This window comes from Hemicordylus capensis, chromosome 2 (genome assembly GCF_027244095.1).
Source record: "Hemicordylus capensis ecotype Gifberg chromosome 2, rHemCap1.1.pri, whole genome shotgun sequence".
In the NCBI taxonomy this organism is placed as follows: Eukaryota; Metazoa; Chordata; class Lepidosauria; order Squamata; family Cordylidae; genus Hemicordylus; species Hemicordylus capensis.
Genome location: NC_069658.1, coordinates 1,257,735 through 1,278,970, shown reverse-complemented (window position 1 = coordinate 1,278,970; position 21,236 = coordinate 1,257,735). Strand labels below are relative to the sequence as shown.

The 21,236-nt window shown below is 52.0% G+C and overlaps 1 protein-coding gene across 4 annotated transcripts; it reads right to left on the bottom strand.

Annotated features, from left to right (window-relative positions):
* Positions 1–270: 270 nt before the first annotated feature.
* FANCG (FA complementation group G) lies at positions 271–21,156 on the bottom strand. Of its 4 annotated transcripts, none has more exons than XM_053297706.1 (14): positions 21,013–21,156; positions 15,090–15,180; positions 13,157–13,288; positions 12,450–12,646; positions 11,793–11,949; positions 10,593–10,723; positions 9,283–9,429; positions 8,753–8,916; positions 8,003–8,069; positions 3,573–3,925; positions 3,056–3,096; positions 2,383–2,556; positions 1,301–1,424; positions 271–573 (listed from the first exon to the last, which is right to left on the bottom strand). In XM_053297706.1, exons 1-14 carry the CDS (start codon positions 21,022–21,024, stop codon positions 462–464), a joined length of 1,902 nt encoding a protein of 633 aa, XP_053153681.1. In that variant the 5' UTR covers positions 21,025–21,156; the 3' UTR covers positions 271–461. The 4 variants fall into 4 exon arrangements, with proteins under 4 accessions (XP_053153681.1, XP_053153679.1, XP_053153680.1 ...); XM_053297704.1 differs by lacking the exon at positions 21,013–21,156 and adding an exon at positions 20,453–20,766; XM_053297705.1 differs by lacking the exon at positions 21,013–21,156 and adding an exon at positions 20,453–20,766 and having other exon boundaries at positions 11,793–11,892.
* Between the last annotated feature and the right edge of the window lie 80 nt (positions 21,157–21,236).

The window sequence follows — 21,236 nt, the reverse complement described above, 5'->3', positions numbered from 1 at the left end:
ACAAAGACAAGACTAGAAAGATTGGGTAAGTTCTGCTGCTGTTGTCCATTCACCATATAGAGCATTTTAATTTCTAAAGGACAATTTTAGGTTTAAAAAATGCTACACTATACTTTCACTTTCTACTCTGACAGCTCTGTAAGATGGTGTTCTGTAGCTGCTGGAACCAGCATCACTCAAGCCATTTCTCTGAGATGGACCCAGGGAGGAGCAGAAAAACAAGGAAGCCACCTCTGTACCTGCCCTTCTTTTCAGAGATATCCAAACATACACACTTAAACAGTTTTATTACATTGAGCACAATTACAGGATGCTTCAGCAACAAACCCACATTTTCAAACAAAAACAGACAAATTCCCCACCACTACCCCTCAAAAGCAAAGTGGGGTCCTGGGAGAACCACTCTGGGAGAGGCTTGAGGGTCTGAAAGGAATGGTGGCAAGGAGGGAGAAGCAGCCGCTCTAGGGTCCCTGGCTGCACCCTGCAAGACAGCTTTCCAAGTTCCTGGTGAGGGATTCCACATGGGGAAACTCCATTTGCTTCACACATGAACACAGGTACAATGGGAAGGGTCTGAAATGTAAGGGGAGAAAATCATTCTGGTCTGCCAACGCAGATGAGGGCAGGTTAGCAAAAAGTGGACAACAAAAACAGGGTAAGTCTCTCAGCCCTCAAATGCTTAAAAATTTTTAGTGGTGATTGGAGGCCAGTCCACAGTAATTCAAAGGGTTCCGGTTCCACAGCAAACAATCCCATCTAACACACTTTCTAGAGTTTGAACATCGGACCAAAACAAAGAAAGTGGAAATCAAGTGACAGGAAATCCCCTTGTTCCAGCTACAGACGCAACACGCCAACGTGTTCTTGCTGGTTCACAGGCAGAACTGATTGCTGCATGTATCTGCCTCCCCCATTGTGAAAGCACATGTGGAATCTAGTAGCATCTTGAGAATTCTAGCCTCTTGCACACAGCACACAAGTTCTTAGTCTCTGCAGTGTGGGGGAGGACAGAAAGGAGGCAACCCCCCCCCCCCGCAGACTTGCTGAACAGTTACTTGTCAGCAAATACAAAGAGGTGTCAAAAGCTACACCCTCTCCTGCTCCTGGATAGTGATCATCTCACCAAAGCCCAGTTGCTACTGAGACCTGATTGCCAGCAAGGTGGGGAAAAGGGCCCAGGTCTTTACATAGAGAACTAGAGCTGTTGTGGACCAACAGACAGTACCCTTATTCAGTGTTGCCATCTACAAGCCCCCAGCAAGAATGGGCAGCTGCAGTGAGATTCAGCCACACCACACACCTTTTAGCCTCCTCCTCTTTCTGGCCAGGGTTTGAGCAGAACTCCTGCCAGCGCACAGCAGCTTCCTGCCTTCGGTGCAGCTTCCAGAGGGTGTACAGGAGGTACAACTGCACAGTGAGGCTGTCTGCAAAACACAAGAGAAAGTGGTGACCAGAGTTGGACTCCGATTATTTGGACCCCAGGGAGAACGCCTGGAATACATGCTCACCCATCCACCCCCTTGGATCATGCAGATCCAGGACAGTATCATCCACTTCACAGCCCACCTTTCCTTCCTCCACTTGGTGCTGAAAGGGTCCAAATTCAGTCGGCACCAAGAAGCCTACAGGAGTTCCCTCCGATGCACACAGACGTGCTCATTTTGCCCCGTCTGGTGTTCTGCATTGGAAGGCCAGGGAACCAGTGGAGGCCTCCATCAACCCTGAGTGCAGCTCCCCTGTGCAAAGCTTTGGCCAAGCCGTATACTCGGCACCACGTGGAGGAGACTGCTCCCCTCCATCATGCTTTGGCCAAGGGGTGGTTGTTTTGGGCTAAGTGGCTCCTGCTTGAAAAATAATGGGAGATCACTGGCCTCGTTTATCCTGCTGGTTGGTTGGTTTATTGTTAAATTTGTATACTGCCTTTCATTAAAACCATTCCAAGGTGGTTCACACAAAAATTAAAAACAGGACTATAAAAATGACACCATTAAAATATTAAGCAAAAATATAAAACAAACCTAACTGAAAAGAGTTAATACAAAAGCATAAGAACTGTACAAAATACAAAGTAGCAGCAGTAGAGACAATCGTATAAAAGCCTGGGTAAAAAGCCACGATTTGACACGTTTTCTAAAAACTGCGATGGAGACTGAGGAGTGGCTACTCACTGGGAGAGCATTCCAGAGTCTGGGGGCAGCCACAGAGAAGGCCCTGTCCCGTGTGCATGACAACCAAGCCTCCCTCATTGTTGGCACCCGGAGCAGAGCCCCCTCAGATGACCTCTGCTGAGGTCACTGCATTGTTAAGAATACTCAAGTCCCATAGCTTCTCGTGGTGTCAGCTTCTCTCTGCCCTTGTCAAAGAATAGCAGGCAGAGGGTACCTGGGCAGGTATGCAAGCTGTGCTGGAAATCCATCAAGGCCTCTTTGTCTCGCCCCATCTCCAGGAACTGGGTGCCCCGACCGGTTAGGGCCAACTGCCTGATCTGGGGAATTGCCCTCGCTTCCAAGAGGGCCGTGTCCACTGCCACCTCCTCTTCAGGGCTGTTGTGGCTGCCTGGGAGAGAAAGAATGCTGCTCTGATTTGGTATCATTCCATCAGCCACAGGCCAGAGGGGTCAAAAGATACAGACCCAATTTCTCAGCTCAATTTTCCACCCTTTGCAGGGCCTGTTGACACCCAAGGGCACAGCAAAGCACTTTCCCCAGCATCCCTGTGCAGCCACTGAAGAGCAGAGATAAGAAGGGAGGGCAGTCGTGTCCAAATGATAAAGAGAAGTGAAGCAGAAGCCTTGGCTGAACTGCCAAGCTGTGCACAAAGCATTCTCCAAGCTAGCCAGACGTTGCCTCGTGGTGTCAGATTTCACTCACTGTATCCTTGGCCTCGGGATGGGGAGTTTGAGGGTGACAGGCAGAAGTGAGAAATGGGGCCCCTCTTAAGAGATCTGCTGTATTGCCACCTTCTTCAGCAGGGGTAGACAGAAGCCACCCCCAGTCCAGGAATCCCCTCCAGTCAAAAAGGAGACGGCAGAGGTAGTGAGCATCTTGGTCCATACCTGTGTTCACAAACTGGACTCTCAGGAGATCATTAAGACACCTGTGGAGGAAGGACCAAAGCACAATTGTTTGGAAGAAGAAAACCAGCACCAAGGACCAGAGAAGGATCCAAGGGCCCACCCCAGAGACCAGGGCTACTGGGACTTGAGGGCAGGGCCATGCGTCTTCTGCCAGCCCATGACCAGAGCAACAAGTCTGGAAAGTGGTGTCTGATGCTAAGGCCAGTATCCTGCAGGTCCCATCTTTTAGCAAAGGACTGCTACCTTTGAAAGCTATCAAGCTAAGCTTCATGGTGGAAGCAAGAACTTGGCCAGGGGTGCGGAGGAGGGCACACTACGGCACTCGGCAAAGCTCCTGGTTAGGCTCCATAGTAAGCAGAAGCCAATACAAGCTGTGTAGCTGGAGGGTGTATTCCGGCTGCTCAACCTGGGCAGCTGTGGGGGCAGACTTGGGCAGAACAGAGAGCCAGAACCATCTACCTGGGATCACGGACTGGGAGCCCTGAGTGCAAATCACCTGCTGAAGTGGCTTATGGCTTCCTTGGCTTCCCTGAGCGCAGCCCACGCCCAGCCCTGGAGCAAGCAGGAAGCCGCTCGCCAGAGGAGACAGCGCAGGCTCTCCCTCTCCCGCTGCCTGAAGCCACGTGGAGACTCCGTCGGTGAGGATCCAGCAGGCCCAAGGAGGTCCTCTCCGGCACTCAAGCTCAGGTCAATCCTCAGCCTCTCAGGGATCAGCCTGCTTGTGCGGGTGAACACCTCCTCACACAGGGCAATGGCATCCTGGTGGCGGGCCAGCTCCCCCAGGGCAGCGGCAGCTTCCAAGAACACCTCTGGGACCCTGGGCAAGGCCAGGTCACGACTCCGACACACCTGGAGAGAAAGGAGAAGCCCCTCAGCCCTCCGATCAGCATGTGCCTGAACACCTCCGTCAGCAACACCCAGAGACTGGAGCCAGTTTTACTGGGGGGAGCCAGGAGTCATGGGGGGAAAGCGGGAAGCACTTCGGGCCACCACCAGCCACTGAAACCAGCAGGCCCCGTTAGCTGGAAGTCAGGCTGGCAAACCCAATGCATGAGGCGCAAACCAGGGGAGAGGGAGGAGGGACAGAGAGCTCTCTTGGCCAGAGTTCTTCACAGCCTGGGCAGAGGGACAAGAGAACAAGTGGTGGCATTCTTGGACTCAAGTGTGTGCAAAGCCTTGCAGGGTCGGGGACACTAATCCACAGATCTATGGAGAGGAACTGAACAGTTGCCACCGGCTTGTCTGGTGGCTACACAGGGACGGGCCTGCTCTGTTGCTGCCCCGAGACTCTGGAATGCACTCCCTGCTGAAATTAGAGCCTCCCATCTCAGACCACTTTTTAAAAGGCCCTAAAGACTTATTTTTTTCACCCAAGCTTTTTAACCAAACTGAAAACCAAGCTCTGGTTTTAAGGTTTTCCTTTTACTGGTTAAGCTCTGGTTTTAAGGTTTTATGTTGTTGTAAACTGCCCAGAGAAGGAAGTTTGGGACAGTCCACTCATTTGATAAATAATGAACTGTGGCTGCCCAAGAAAGAGATGTTGAGATGGTGGTGGAGAGGCTCAGTGGGCCCAAGCCAAACTCCACACTGGGGACAAGGGAAGGAGAACTGCCGGAGTATAAAGATACGAGGCAGCTGCAGGGGACAGTTCTGGCCACCTCCTCAGAGAGGAAAAGAGAGCACTAGGAAAGAGAGAGAAAAGAACCACCCAAGTTGGGTCTGGAACACGCCCCCTATGAGGAAAAGCTAAAGCCTCTGTGCCTTTTTAGGGCCCCCCGCCGGGCCCAGGGTGTCAGGGAAAGACAACAACACATAGGATAGAGGTTCACAAAATTGTGTGTGGGGTGGAGAGAATTACAATTGGTATGGAGAAAGAGTTTGCTTTCCAACCTGGGTGGACAATCTTCAGGCTTCCAGGAGCTCCTTTTTCGCCTTAGGAGCTACCAGCATGGAATAGTGGCTTGGGGAGGAGTCAGTCGCAAAATGGCAGCTTGAACAGAAACCGACATCTGACGAAAGGATTTGGTCACCAGAACCCTCAAGTCCCAGGAGCATGTTGCTGCAAGATGGCGCCTGGCGGGGGGGGGGGGGGCAATGTTGTCAGCTTTGTGGGGGAAGAAAGTGGAGAGGAAGGAATGGGAGAGACAGTAGAAGTAACCCTGAGCACTGAAACAGAGATAAATGGCACGCCCATTCGGCCCCCACCTAGCCAGCCAGATTTGCTGGGAGGGAGGCTCAAATGCCCGGAGAGCGACTTTAGATAAGCGAAGTGACGCCCACCCCTGCCTTTGAACAAATCAGCCTGGGCTTCCTGCCACCTTCTGGAGACAAAGCAAAGTGGTGCTGTCGACCTACCAAGGCTCCAAGTGGCTTGGCCGTATCTGCTTAAGGCCACCACATTTCCTCCATGCCCCACCTTGAGACCTCTCAGATCAGTGAAGCATATTCCTCAAAATCAAGGTAAGGGAGGTTGAACCGGGAACTGTGCTTATGCTAGGATTTGGATGTTGTTAGGGGCCAGCACAGGGTGCATTTCTTTACCTTTCCCCCCCCCATGCAAGTGGAATCGCGTGGGATGTGCTGCTTTACTGACTGGCTACCACATTCCGTACTGTTCCTGAGACGGGGAGGTTATGCATTCATTCAGTACAAACAAAAGCCACTGAGTGGCATAGGATTGCACAGCTGCAAGAACGTAAGAGCAGCCCTGCTGCTGGATCAGGCCCAAGGAAGGCCACCCAGTCCAGCATCCTGTTTCCCACAGTGGCCCACCAGATGCACCTGGGAAGCCCCCAAGCAAGAGACTGAGTGCCCTCTCTCCTGCTGTTACTCCCCTGCAGCTGGTATTGAGAGGCATCGTGCCTCTCTCTGAAGCTGGAGGTGGCCCACAGCCACCAGACTAGTAGCCATTGATAGACCTGTCCTCCATGAATTTGTCTAAGACCCTTTTAAAGCCATCCAAGCTGGTGGCCATCACCACAACGCATGGCAGAGAGTTCCACACTTTAATTATAAGCTGTGTGGGGGGAAAATACTTCCTTTTGTCAGTCCTAAATTTCCCAACCTTCAGTTTCATGGGATGACCCCCAGTTCTAGTGTTGTGAGAGAGGGAGAAAAATCTCTACCCACACGATGCATAATTTTATAGACCTCTATCATGCTTCTTGTTAGTCGTCCTTTGACTAAACTAAAAAGCCCAAGATGTTGGAACCTTGCCTCATAAGGAAAGTGCTCAAGACCCCTGATCATCATAATCTTCTCCAGTTCTATAATGTCCTTTTTGAGGACATTGAACACAGTACTCCAAATATGGCTGCACCATGGATCTGTATAAAACAGTATAATATTAGCAGTTTTATTTTCAGTCCCCTTCCTAATGACCCCTAGCATGGAATGTGCCTTTTTTCACAGCTGCCATGCACTGTCAACACTTTCAACGAGCTGCCCACCACGAACCCAAGATTTCTCTCCTGGTCAGTCTCTAACAGCTCAGATCCCATCAGCGTTTATGTGAAGTTGGGGTTTTTTGCCCCAATATGCATCATTTTACACTTGTTTACACTGAACCGCATTTGCCATTTTGTCACCCACTCACCCAGTTTTGAGAGATCCTTTTGGAGCTCCTCACAATCTGTTTTGAATTTCATGACCCTAAATAGTTTAGCATCATCTGCAAATTTGGCCACTTTGCTGCTTAACCCAACTTCTAGTTCATTTATGAATAACTTATTGGTCTGGTATCAGGACAGATCCTTGCGGGACCCCACTTCTCACTTCACTCCCTTTAGCGAACTGACCATTTATTCCTACTCTCTTCCTTATTCAAGAGCCTTTGATAAGAAACATTGTCAAAAGCTTTTTGGACATCCAAGTACACTATCTCAAAAAAGGGTCACTTTATCCACATGCCTGTTGACCCTCTCAAAGAACATCAAGAAGTTAGTGAGGCAAGACTTGCCCTTGTGGAAGCCAGGCTGCTTCTCCTTCAGCAGGGCCTGATCTTCTATATATTTAACAATTTTATCCTTAAGTATGCTTTCCATCAATTCACCTGGAACAGATGTTAAGCTTACTGGCTTGTAATTTCATGGATCCTCCCTAGATCAGTTTTTGAAAATCAGTGTTACATTAGCTGTTTTCCAGTCCTCTGGTACAGAGCCTGATTGTAAGGACAAGTTACATATTTTTGCTAAGAAATCAGTAATTTATTTTATTTAAAATATTTCTATACTGCCCAAATCTTGCATTTACAATTAGAATCATTTAAAATATTAAATCTATTAACAATTAAAATAATTTAACACATTAAAACATTTAAAACCCAATATTAAAACTATAAATCTAATTAAAAGCCTGGGTGAATAAACGTGTCTTCAGTGCCTTTTAAAAAGTTGCCAGAGATGGGAAGGCTCTTATTTCAACAGGGAGTGCATTCCAAAGTCCAGGGGCAGCAATGGAGAAGGCCCGTTCCCGAGTAGCCACCAGATGGGTTGGCAGCAACCGCAAGGTTCATCTGCGAACCTCATTCATTTTATATTTGAGTTCCTTAAGAACCCTCAGCTGGATGCCATCTGGCTCTGGCAATTTATTTTTCCATTTTCCAAGACAGTTTAGATCATCCTCTCTCAGTTCTTCTGTCTCTGTCCCTCAGAAGCTCAGTTCAAGCGTGGTATGCGCATGAAGACAGGTGCAAGGAACTCATTGAGCTTCTCTGCAACCTCCATATCCTCCTTAATAATCCCTTTCACTTCCTCATCATCTAATGGTCCAACTGCCTCCCTGGCAGGTTTCCTGCTTCTGATATATCTAAAGAAGTTTTTACTATTCCCCTTGAGCTTTTTAGCTATGTATTCCACAAACTCTTTTCGTCTCCCTTATTGTCTCCTTGCATTTCTTCTGCCACAATTTGTGTCTCAAGGTGCCCACCTGGTGAAGAGGCCCTTCGTGCAACTGAGCCAGAAGGTCCAGGTAGTGCTCCACGGCCTCACTTGCCCTGCAGGAGAAAGGAGCAGTCAGCAGAAGCTACAAGAACACCACCTAGGGGGCCTCTTCGAGGTGATGCAGCGTGACCTCCTCTTTCGTTGCCTTTAGTTTGCCCACCCCCTGGACTTTCAAGACGAGTTCATGGGTTGGTGGACAGTTTCCTTGTACCAGAGGACTGGCTGGTATAAATCATTACTTACTTTCTAGATCGCCTCATACCAGTGTCTCGTGGCGATTTACAAAATAAACAATAAAACCAGAATTAAAACCAAGCATTGAACAGTTAAAAATTTTAAAACAGCAGCAGAACAATAAAAGCCAACATGCAGCTGTTCAAAGGCTTACATAAAGAAATGCATCTCGAGCGCTCCTAAAACCTGCTAGAGATGGGGAAACTCTCACAATATCAGGGAGTTTGTCCCAGAGCCTCGGGACAGCTGCTGTTGTAAGAGTTGCGCCAGCTCGAGCAGGTTTTACAAGAGCACCCAAGACACATTTTTCTCCTCAAACCTTTGAACGAGCTTCTGGGGGCAGCCGCAGGTGGATCTCTCCCAAAGATCTTAATAAGCAGGGGGGGTCCTGAAGCTCATTTTGCGGCTCATAAGACAAGTTCTCTCCAGAGAAACTGAAGACCAGTCGCTCTGCTCAAGTGAGCAACAACGGGAGCCCAAAGCCATAGGAAGGAACACTCACCTTCCTGCCTGGAGGCACCTCTGTGCCAGCAGGTACTTGACTTCCAAAGGGTGGTGCAGGCCATAGAAAGCAGTCAGTTGTGGTGTGCCGGTGAGGAGCTCAGTTCGGATTAAGAAATGAGGAGAGATGGACTCAGTTGTCACCTGTGTGGAGTCATCCAAAGCCTGGAGCGGAGAAGGATGTGGGGGAAACAGGAACATACTGGATGACCCAGTGACCTTCTGCTGATGATCAGCTGTGCCCCTTTACCGTGACTGCAGAATGCAGTCGGGGGGGGGGCACTAGCCAACTCCAACTCCTCCTACTCTTTTCATCTGGGGATCCCAGACTCCAAACACAGCAGTTGCTCCTCCTGGCCCAATTAAGGTTTTCAAGAGCCCTGGAAAGCCCACCCTAGCCAGTCTGCTCTTTCAGCTGCCAGACAGAGCAAGAAGAAGGGCGGGGGTGAGCTCTCCTTTCTCAGCCCTTTACGTCTCAGGCAAAGAAGCCCCCTGTGCACCCATCCAGAGACAAGAGGGTTTCAGACAGACCTGATAAAGCAATGCGAGGGCCTCCAGCTCTGCTCCTGTGAGCCCCAGTTGGTGGTACAGCAAGGCTGCTTGGTACAGGGCAGGGAGGAATGAGAAATCCACCTGCAAGGCTCGTTTCAGATGCTGTATTGCTGTCTGCGGCTTGCCCTGAAGGGACGAGAACCACATGCAGCCCTGAGGCACTCGGTCGGGGAGAAAGCAGTGCTGAACTGCGACGCAGGCACCTCCACAGCCCAGGGCATCAGCCGATCTTCCTACCAGTGTCTTATATTAATTTTAGCCCCAAGTAATGCACTAGGGCATATTAGCGGTACATCAGAAATTAGTGCTAGGTCTTACTTTCGGGGAAACAGGGTATATGCAAAGATGCTTGATGATAAGACTTAGAATTCTCTGTTGTTTTTTCCTCCCAGCACACAGAATAAATTGCTGATTTTAAGTTGTTTTATTGATAGGCTTGGTGTCACGCTCTAATACAGTTCAGTCAGTAAAAACATTTCTTGATTAACATTTTGAAGCTCTGCAAGAAAAATTATACAAGCCTAACAGAGATTTCTCACAGAGTTTGTAAAATAAAAATTGCATATCTGAATTTTTAAAAAGAATGTTTAGCTGCAAGAAAATGCTGCCCATTTGGGTATTTTGAAGGGCTACAGACTGGATTTTTTTTTTTTAATTTAAACTTTTATATCAAGCCCTTCCTCCAAGGAGCCCAAACACGGTTATGTTTATCCTCATAACAACCCTGTGAGGTAGGTTAGGCTGAGAGATGTGTGACTGGCCCAGAATCACCCAGCGAGTTTCATGGCTGAATGAGGATTTGAATTCGGGTCTCCCCGGTCCTAGTCCAACACTCTAACCCAGGCCTGCTCAACTTAGGCCCCCCAGCTGTTTTTGGACTACAACTCCCATAAGCCCCAGCCACGGGGGCCAATAGCCAGGGATTATGGGAGTTGTAAGCCAACATCTGCAGGAGGGCCGAAGTTGAGCAGGCCTGCTCTAACCACACCACCACACTGGCCACCAATTTCCTCTTGGGTCAAACACAAACAGATCCCTACAACCAGACATAAACATCCTCCGGAATCAAGGACCCCACAGAAACAGCATCAGCACAGGGATAGGGGGAAAGAACCAGGTCAGCGAGCCCTCCAGGGTTACTATCTCAGACCCAGAGAGACTCATTCCAGTACTACGAGTCCCACATTACAGCCTACTAATCGGGGGCATTTTTTCTTCTCGTTCCTGTTCCGCATTCATACCCCACCCCTTGCCCACTTTTCTCACACACACCATGAATGTGTCCATACCATTCTAAGGTGGCAGCATCCCATTAAAGTGAAGATCTGAGCCAAGACTCTCTTAGAACAGAGCCCAGTAGCAGCTGCTTGGAGAAGGGCAAGAGCAGCCGTGAAATTGCCAGCCTCCACTTCCTGGAATCCTGGAACAGAAAAGCAACAGCTCAGATCTGCCCAGCCCCACCTGCAGAAGTAGCACAAGTGGGGTTGAAAGATGGGTCTGGAAAGACTTTGTTGCTGGGGTCCATTGCCAGGACCCTCGAAGAACAACCTGGGGCAAACTCAGCTTCTCCAGATGGTGATCAGCAAGCATGAGTTCTAGGGCTCCCAGGACCTTGCTGCTGCTGCTGCCGCCCTCCCTGTATCCCCCTGTATGGCCAAGATTACCGAGGGCACCCTCGTGACAGCAGGCTCATTGAGAGAGGACTCCCCAGCAGCTGCTTCCTGTAGATGGAATCCTGTTCTCTTGAAAACCCTTCAAAGCTGCGGCACATTTCAGAAGCAAGGCAAGATCTTTCTGCTTGGGGTACTTCTTGGTGGCCAGGGCAGATGTTTAAAACCCGCCTTAAGTTTACTGTTAGCCAGTTGGGCCCTTGAGGCAGGGTCGGATCGAGTTTTAAGAGCCCATCCAAATCGGACGCCAGCAAACAGCTGGAAGTTCAGCAGTTTCTTTACAGCCAGACCATCTCCTCTTTTCTCACAGGCAGAGTAGAACAACCCTCTTGCGCTGATTGTGCCTCTCCACACTCAGGCCCTGCCCCATTTACCCTGAAGCAGGAGGCTGAGAGAGCCCCACTCTGCCACCTATATCTCTGGAAGGCTGACTAGCAGAAGAACGGTAGCTGCAAAGCAGGAGATTCAAAGGGGAAAGGGTTTGAGAAGCAGTAACTCTGTGGGTCTGTTCCCCAGACGATGGGAAACACCTCTATCGGGCAGCAGCGATATAGGAAGATGCTGAAAGGCATCATCTCACACTGCGTGGGAGTGAGGAGGCCATGGTAAGCCCCTCCTGCATTCTACCAAAAGACAACTACAGGGCTCTGTGGGTGCCAGGAGTCGACACCGACTCAACAGCACACTTTACTTTATCTTTAACAGGACTAGGGCATAGGAAGCTGCCATATACTGAGTCCAACAATTGGTCCACCTAACTCAGTATTGTCTATACAGACTGGCAGCGGCATGTGGAGAAAGGAAACCCAAGAGGCATACCTTGGAGAAAGGCAGCAGAAGTCCACAGCATGTCTTTCAGGTCCCTAACACTCTGCACTAGGAGCGGGTCAGACTCCCTGCCATCCGGTGGATGCCACGCCTGGAGCAATGAAAGGAGCTCATCCTGACCACCATGGCAAGGCGGCAGCCCTGGGCTCTAAGAAAGGAAAGAGAGTTCTTCACGTCCCACAAGCATCCACTGGCAGTTCTAAGATTCACCGGTTGATTCATTCTGCCTCGTGGCCTACGGCCCCCAGGCTGGTTACTGGCACACGGTCCAGCCAGGCCAATGCAAGGCCAGGACTATGTTTATTCTCAGAGAGCCTTGAAAAAACTGAACTGTCCCACAATTTAAGCTGCATTCCATCATTTTATTTTCAGTTAACTGATATCCTGCCTTTCCATATCAGTTAAAAAAAATAAATGCCCAAGGCAGCTAACCCTGAAATAGAAGTATGATAAACAGGAAACCTACAACAAAACCTACTAACAAACAACAGTAAAAGAACAGAACACAAACGGGAGATCCAGACCATTCGCAAACACAAGGAGCCACACACGACAAGAAACCAAGCCCTCAGCCAATCAGAAGCGTGCCAGGCTTCACCTGTGAAGAAGGGCTCTGTGTTCGGCAGCCCCAGGCCCCAGCGACCTTACCTTAGCACCACTCAGGAGCCGGAAGAGTCTCTCCACCATCCCCAGGTGGCTTGCTGCTGACAGCCAAAGCACACCCTGCAGGGTAGCCAGTCGCTGCAGAGGGATGTGCAGCTCTTCCGGTGTCCCCTCCTGGAGCACCCTCCGCCAGCTCTCTTCCAAGCTCAGCCCCTGCCCAGACACAGCACGAGCCTCGAGAACTAGCAGAGAAAGAAAGCCTGCTTGGGCCTGGTCTCCTTTCAAGCGGGGGGTGGGGGGGAGAGAGGGAGAAGGGCAGTAATATGTAGTGCTCTGTCACAGGGGACCTCACCCTTGGGTCCCCAGATACAGCTGGACTACAACTCCTATCATTGCCAGACATTGTGGGCTGGGGGTGATGGCAGCTGTAGTCCTGCATCATCTCAGGGACCCAAGGCCCTATGGGAAGAACCCCTGTGCTAGCCAAAGCTTAGTGTGCAGAAGGCCCCAGGTCCATCTACAGGTGGAGACCCCATTCTGGAACCCAGGAGGAGAGGAGAGGAGAGGAGAGCCTCTCAGCCTGGAGCCCCCACTCTTCTGAACGCAGCACAGGCAGATTCCTCTCACTAAAGAGCCAGGCCCGGCCATGAAGTGGGACAGTGGCATCTACAGAACGGTGACAGTAGCAACAGAACAGCAGTGACAGTCAGGTGGCCAGTGGCGCTTTGAGAAGTGGACGGCGTCTCTCTCACCCCTTCCAAGCCCGTGGCCGATGCGTGCCAAGAGCTTCTCCCGACAGTCACTGGCCAGCCCAATATCAAGCAGCAGGGAATTGCAGAGGACGGTCAGCTCCAGCGGCAGAGCTGCGAGTGCAGCCGGAAGTCCTGGAACAGCAAGAGATGAAAGCCAGAAGGAGAACCCAGAACATGCATGTGCTCAAGAGCAAAAGACTGTGTTTGGTTTTGGCTTTCAAAATCGGGCCAGGCTGTGCACAACGTGTCGTCCTAACAATACATTCAACCAGCCAAGGAGGGCAAGCCGTCTTCCAGGATCGGGGTGGGCAGGGGGCAAATGTATGAGAACATCCATGTTGCCTGCAAAGGCAGGTATGAGTGGAATCCGGAGGTAGACGGAAGGCTTGGCCTGGCAGGCCCTTCTAATTCGGAGAGCAGCGGAAGCTTGCGAGGGCCAGGTGGAGCGGCATAGTCATCCCCAGGGTGCCTCAAAGGGGCACGTAAGGTGCCCGAGCAGCACCTCTGGGCCGTCACAGCACAAGCTACACCAGCTTCAGTAGGTGCACGGCCTTGGTGGCCCTGGCGCCTCAGTCTGAGACCCCGGACACACAGCACTAGGACAGGGGGGCTAAACCCTTCTCATCCTGCATCTTCTACAGCCACACAGCGGCCCACTAGAATCAACTCTGACCAGGCTTCTAATCTCGCCGCTGCTACAGACTCACTTTGTGGCCTTGGGCAGTTCATCCTCCCAGTCTCAGCTGGGCTAAAGAGATGGCAGGGCCATCTTTCCCCTTTTGACATCCAGGCGATCAATTCAGTTGCCCAAATCCAAACCTGGATATTTTCCAGAAGTATCCTACTGTTTTTATGATGTGTTTATTTTGAAGGTGTATAGCACCCTGCCTTCCAATCTAAAAGATTCCCAAGGCAGCTTGCAGTAAGTTACACACCACCACCACCACACAAGCTATCCTGCTGGGACCCCCGAGAAAAACGCTGCCATGAAAGCTGCTGCCTGTGGCCAGCCCTCAAAAGAGACCCCCTCCAGCACCACTCTGGCCAGGGCCTCTCCTGGCAGAGGCCACGCAGCTTCTGGCTTTCCACTGGTGCTAGGACAGCCCAGAGAGGCTTGGGGCTCCTTGTGCCAAATCCTCCCCCTCTTCGTGGCTGGCTGCTGTCTTAAAGGGCTTGTGCCAGTTCCAGGAATGGGCTGCCAGGTGTGGCATCTATCTGGGATGGCTTGTCAGAGGGGGCTGGGGGGTTTCAGTAGTAGCTTAACTTGACTGAATGTTGTTCTGTTTGAATGGGAAGTAAAATGGGATGCTTGGTTTTTACTGTTTAGCTGCCACACGTCTTTGAGGGAGAGTGGGCTATCCATCTACCAAGACCTGAATCGCTTGGCCACACCCAGCCCCCCCTCACCCCCATTCCCAAGTTTATGCTGGTACTGAATTAGGGCAGAGTCCCCACTCCAGCCAATATGCAACCGCAGGCATTTTCCACGCCCCCCGGCTTCCCTCTGCAAACTCCTGCCCCCACACTTACGTCTCGGCCTCCTCTAAGAAGTTTCCCCCTTCAGAGTAAACCTTGCCCTTCTACCCCGCGAGAACACACCGCCCTCCCCATTTTATCCTCAGGACCACCCTGTGATAGCCGAGGGCCCCGCTCCAGAACACACGCGGAGGCGCTGAGCTGGGACCAGCATAGAATCACGGTTGCCAGCTCTGTCGTGGACCAAAGGATACCCTCACTTTGAAAAGCAGCCCAACTGATCACGGCACGACAGGAGGCCGCCTGGGAATACCAGGGAGGGGAGGAGCTTCACAGGCCTGCTCCTCCAGGTGAGCTGCCTCCAAAGAGCACTCTTGGTGCCGGAGGAGGTTTTGTGGAATCTAGACCTGCAGGCCGGCTTCCTCCCCATCACGTTTTTTGTTTTTTTCAGAGCTACCTTGGATTTTCTGCAGCAGCTGAGTGAAGGCGAGCTGGCACTGCTGAGCGGCTTGCTTCACTGAGCCGTCTGGGCCTGGGGAGCTGGTCACCTGCCAAGGAGATGGGAGGAGAGCTTGAAGCGAGCACCACGGGCCAAAAGCACACTAGAAATGGGAGGAAGCACCCGCCACTGCCTCAGAGGCGGCAAAGGCACACAGAGCAGGGAAAGGGAGAACGAACGGGGCTCCTGCTCCAGCAGAACTCATATTGAGAGCATCGCAGGGGCAACCATGGCTGGGCCAGAGGCGGCAGAAGGCAGCGCCAGGCCTCTCCACCCAGGCAGCCAAGGCCAGAACCTGGCCCCGGGCGTCTCAGTGCAGAGAGCGGGTGGCGGCACTCTAGCATGCAGTTATGCAGAAGAAAGTCTCACTGAGGCAAGGAAGGGCAGTGTTGCGCCTAGACTCTGCTTGTGCAGAACTGCCACAGAGCTCATCACACACGCTGGTTTTCACTGCAGCGGCTCCCAACAATTCTCCAGAGCTATGGACAACATGGGACTCCGCTTGCTGGATGGGGCTGGAGGTCCCAGTGCAGCAGCATCAAGGGTGCCTAAGCAAACACTTCTGGCAGGCCATGAAGGCTGCAGTCTGCCCCAATGTGTGGCATTCAGAGCTAGGTGGCTTTTGTGGAGTTTCAGCCTAAAAAGCATAGCACTGAGGTCGACAAATTCTAGGTGCCAGGGAGCCATGCCAGCCAGACCGGGACCTGCAGAGGAAGAATTCTCTCAGGAAGTGTGTCTTTGCCCCAGGTAGCCTTGCTTCTGTCCCAGGTAGGATGGGGCTGCAGCTCAGTGGTTCTGGGTTCCATCCCAGGCGGCGGCATCTCCAGGCCGGGCTGGGAAGAGACCCCTGAGCCTGAACCTTTGGAGAAGCCAAAGAAAGGCCACGGCAAACTTGGCCCCTGCAGGCCCCATGGCCAGGACTGCAAGGAGAGCGTGAAAACACAAGGAAAGCGGGAGGCTTGCGATGCTCTCGCCCTTTCCCCATCGCTTCAGGTGTAGACCTTGCCAGAACTCACAATGAGCATTCGTTCCCCCAGATGGTGCTGGCCACCCCAGCTGCCTCATTGGGAAGAGCCAGGGAACGTAAGCATTGGTGGGACAATCATTTGAACATGGCTGCAACTTGCAGTGAAGGAGCAGAAATGAGAGATGCTGCCACTCAGTGGAGAGAAGACTGCACTAGCCGGACCAACAGTCTGACCCAGAGGCGCTCTTAAGACCGGGCCAAGCGGATCTGGCCCGGTCCTCCACTGCCGGGGGGGGCGGGGCCTCCGAATGCTCCCTCCCTCCATGGATTGGCAGCCGCCACCTGCGTCCCCAGCAAGCTGTATGGCGCGTGGAATGCCTGCCCGGTAGTGCCGGCGGGGACCATCTGCGCACTCCGCCACTGTGTGTGGAGAGTGGACACGCACTCCACAAGGCTCCACAAGCCTCCGTCTGGAATGGCTGCGTGCGTCACTGCTATCGGCCACGAGTGTGCTGAGCGGCGCACGTGTGCCCTAGCCCCTCTCTCTGCCTGCCTAGCCACCCATGCGACTCAGCAGAACGCTGCTGCCCTGCCCTGCATGCGCCATGAGGAGGGACGGGAGGGAGCAGCAGCAGCAGCAGCAGCAGCGGTGGCGAGGTGACCCGACCAACCACGAGCAGCTAGAGGGCTGGTGCCGGATGGGGGAAGAAGGGGCCAGGGGCACAGCACAGGCACTCTCATTTGCACCACCAGCAGCGGCTGCCTGCCAGGCACTGGGCAGCAGCCACCGCCATCTGAGCAACAACAACAGCCTCCAAACAGTCATCATCATCATCATCATCATCAAACCGGTCACTGTCTCTCATTCTGTCTCAGTCCTTTGTATTGTGTGAGGCTGCCTTTGGGCGGAGGTCTAGGGTTGGTGTGGGGGTGGGAGAGGGCTAGATTGGCATCTTGGGTGTGGGGGGAGAGGGCTGGTTGGGCTGCCTGTCTGGCTGCCTGGGGGTTGGAGTCTTGGGTGGTGAGGAGAGCTGGTCTGGCAGTGCCTTTGTCCATGATTATCTTCCAATGTGATGCTGCATAACTTTTTGTTTTTTATATATTGATGATATCTTGAGTTTCTCCTGAAAAGCATATATCGTTATTTTTATCCTCGCAACAACCTTGTGAGGTAGGTTGGGCTGAGAGATAAGCGACTGGCCCAGAGTCACCCACTGAGTTTCATGGCTATAGGGGATTTGAACTTGGGTCTTCCCTTCCCGGTCCTAGTCCAACACAAGGTACAGTATATGTAGAGGACAACAGTCTTAGGAGCCTTTGTATGATGCTGTTTGAGGGCTGGATTTCATTATTTTCTTTTTGCAATGCCAAAGCTATTGATCTTCTGCATATATCTATTTATTTATTCGATTTATATATTGCCCTTCCAAAAATGGCTCAGGGCAATTTACAACAGAATAAACACAATTAAAAACCAGTTAACAATTAGAATCAAAACTATAAAAACAGAATAAAACTAATTAAATATTCAAACAGTTAAAAACCCTGGAAAACCAGGGCAAACATTTAAAACAATTTACAACAACTTAAAAACCCTGGAAGGTCAGGCCAAGCAGATAGGTTTTAAGGGCTCTCCTGAAAGACAATAATGAACTCAAAGTGGGGATTTTATATGTGTGTGTGTGTGTACACAATTCCTCCTACTCCTCCTGTGGTCTATTATTGTCAGGTTGCCCGTTTTACGATGGCTTCTTTATTTTGGGGATGGGCGTCTTTCCCATCCGAGGAACTTCCTGAATGCCCACCTGCCCAGCTTATGGAAACCTTATCCTCCTCCCTTGCACCCAATTGTGCTGCATTTTGTTTTGTTGCTTCAAATTCCATGGCTCCCCTAACACTTAAGCATCAGCTTAAACAGCCTGCAAATTGTGCTTCCCTGGGTGGTGGGCCACAAGTGCTAATGCCATCTGGCACTTGGGTTACATCCAATTGCACCCTCTATGGAAGTGCAACTCTGGATCACCAGTTTGGGCAGCAGAACTGGTTCATCCGCGGCATCCATGAAGTGTCTCTGAGCATGTGGTTTCAGCACCAGAGCCCAGCCTTGACATTTATGAAGCAAGAATCCAAAGAAATGCTTGAGCGTGTGCAGAGTGCAACTGCAGACAATACTCCCTGCACATCAAGAGACTAGAGGGAAGGACTAGGGTATGGGTGGTGCTGTGCAGTACTGAGTTCTCCTGTTATACTGGAGGTTGCGGTCTTGAGAGTGGCTGGGGGAGTCTGGTGTGAGTGTGTGTGTGATGGGTTTCAAAGAGGGATCTGTTGCTTGCTTCAACTGTTTTCTGGGTGTGTTTGGGTAGGGGTGACAGCAGCTTATACTCATTCCCTGCTTCTGTTCAAGCCAAACCCCTGCTCCATCCAATAGAAATAGATGTGGAAAAAATCTCAGTCCATTTGTTGCCAGTTTCTTTCTTTCTTATCTTTCTTTCCTCTTTACCTCTTTCTCTTAAATTCTTTATCCACTTTCATTTCCCCTTCCCTTCCCTTCCTGTCCCACCCCCCCCACCCCCAAAACAATTAGAAATAGTTTGGGAGATGTTCACAGGTTGGGATGGCGGGAGGATGCACTGGCTGCAATTTGAATAAACACTTAGAATAGACCTTGCTGAGGATTATGCCCTAGCCTGTGTGTTGGATTGTGCTGCTGTCTTCATGTCCTTTGAAAAATAAGTTCCTTGGTATGCTGGGCACTCTCAAGTGTTACACAAATGTTCAAATGAAATGTTATTCTGAGATTCATTGGTGGCAGCATTTCCTCTAATAGATAATTGCAGTTGACTACAACTCCCAGCATCCCCAGCTGTGATGGCCTTTGGCTGGCAATTATGGGAGTTGTAGTCAACAACATCTGAGATTCCCTGTTAGAGGGAACACTGATTGGTGGTGGAGTTTAGTAAGGTTTGTATCCAATTTGTTACCAGCTTTGTTGCAGTGCTCAATAGGGCATGATGCTGAGATTCATTTGCAGTGGTAGTTTAGTAAGCTTTTTATACCAAGTGTGTCACCTGCTTTAATCCAATATTGGTTGGTCAGTATTGGTACTTACTTGCAGAGTCCCTGTATCTTTCAAAGATAGAAATTGATGAAGCTTTTCCTGCTGTGAAAAGCTTAAATGATGGGGAATGCTTAACCAATTCAATTTCTGTTTTACAAGTGAAGGTTTTCTTCACTTGATTCAGAAAGGTGTTTAAAAATAATGCGTGTGTCATGGTATATGTGCGGGATGATGATGCTTAAATCAGTGGGGGTGGGGCTCCAGAAGCCTTTAGGCAATGATGGTTAACTTGGCCGTGGGGGGTGTGTGTGTGCTCCCAAGGCCTTTAGGTCCAGGCTCCAAAATCACCTAGGGGCACCCCTGGTCTGACCCAGTATCAGACAGCTTTCTATGGCAGGGATTCCACCATCACCTGCAGTCCTCCAGATGTTGTTGAACTGCAACTCCCGCGCAGCCCTTCAGAGAGTGGGATCAAGCCTTTGGCTCCTCCAAGCAAGGAAGCGCTTTCAAACCCAGTCACAGGAGGAGGAGGAGGAGGAGGGGAGTTGTGGTGGTTTAGCCACATGGGGAGGGAGGGAGCTGGGAACCCAACTGCCCCTCGGCCTAAAGGTCTGCCCATTTGCCTGGCCTGCTCCCCTCCACCCCCACAGGCCTCATCACTGCTGCCCTTCTTGGACCGGCTCCTAGACCAAAGGAAGGTCTGCCCAGGCCTGGCCGAGCCACCGGCTGGCGATTTCAGAGAAGAGCCCCCCCCCCCCGCGCCAATCTCTGGCCACTTTCAAAAAGGCACCAAAGACATATTTATCCACCCAGAGATTTAAAGTTTCAACGCTTTTAGTTTTGGGTTTTAAATTATTTCAGTTCCTTAATAGATTTTAATTGCAAACCGCCCAGAGACGCAAGTTTGGGGCGGTAAGGAAATGTGTTAAACAAAACAAGAATAAGTTTGCAAACCCGTCTTCGCCCGAACAGAGACCGAAGAAGCCCATTCAGAGCAGCCGCCGCCTGTTGGCGAGAGGAGGGGCCGCGACTCGGGGGGGGAGCGGGGGGGGCGCCGAGGAGCAGCCCGGAGGAGCAAGAGGGAAAGGCACAGTCAGCAGCAGCGGCCGGCGAGCTCTCGTTCCCGGCAGAAGCGCGGGCGGCTCCGGTCTGCCCTGCGCCCCTTCGTCAGGTGGAGCTGCGCGGGGTTAACGCTGCTCTACCTGACGAACGGCCAGCCTGCAGGCGACGTGCGGGCCGGGGGGGGCAGAGAGAGGAGGGGCGCACCCGGAGGCCCCTCGGCCACCCCACACGTACCCTCCGCCAGCGCCCGGCCAGCGCGTCGTTCTCTTCCCGCCAGGCGTGTAGGCAGCTCCCGCCGGCCGCCATGGAGCCCTCCGCCGCCAGGACCAGAGACACCGCCCTCGCCGCTGCTCTTTGATTGGCCGCGCGTCACACCCCGGGCGGCTCCTATTGGCCAAGAGCTTGGGCGTCATGACGGCGGCAAAATCGAGCAAGGCCCGTCTGGGCGCCTCTACAGCGGCTCATTGGGGACCCATCCCGTCGAAAGCGAAAGCAGCCGCCTCTCTGGGTCCAGGAAGAACCCTTCCCCGCGCCTGCGGCAGGAGAGCCGATGGCCACGCCCTCAAAGCGGAGCTGGATGCCCTTGGCCAATGAGCAGAAGGGGCGGGGCCCTTGCTCCGCTGGTGCGGGAGGGGGGCTCCCTGGAGCGGAGCGCTGCCCTCCTCCGCTGCTCTGCGGGGCTAGACTCAGCCGCGGCTTTTACACGCAACAGGCTTTCCCGCGTGTTTACGGGGAGGCTCTACTGCGGATTCGAAGCTGTGCCCCAAACCGTCGCAAAGAGTGGCCTTTCTTACCCCGACATGCATCAGGCAGCGCTCTCGCGAAGCCCCCCAGTGGTGCGTGAAAGGCCCCCGCAGGGGCTTCGGGGTAAATCGGCCGATATGGGGACGCCCCTCCCCTCCCCGCGCGCTCCCTTCCGGAGGAGATGCGAGTTCCAGGGAAACTTCCGGGGATGAGAGGAAGCCGCCGCCGCCGCCGCCGCCACGTCTTGGTCAAGAGCCACCCGGCGGAGATCTGC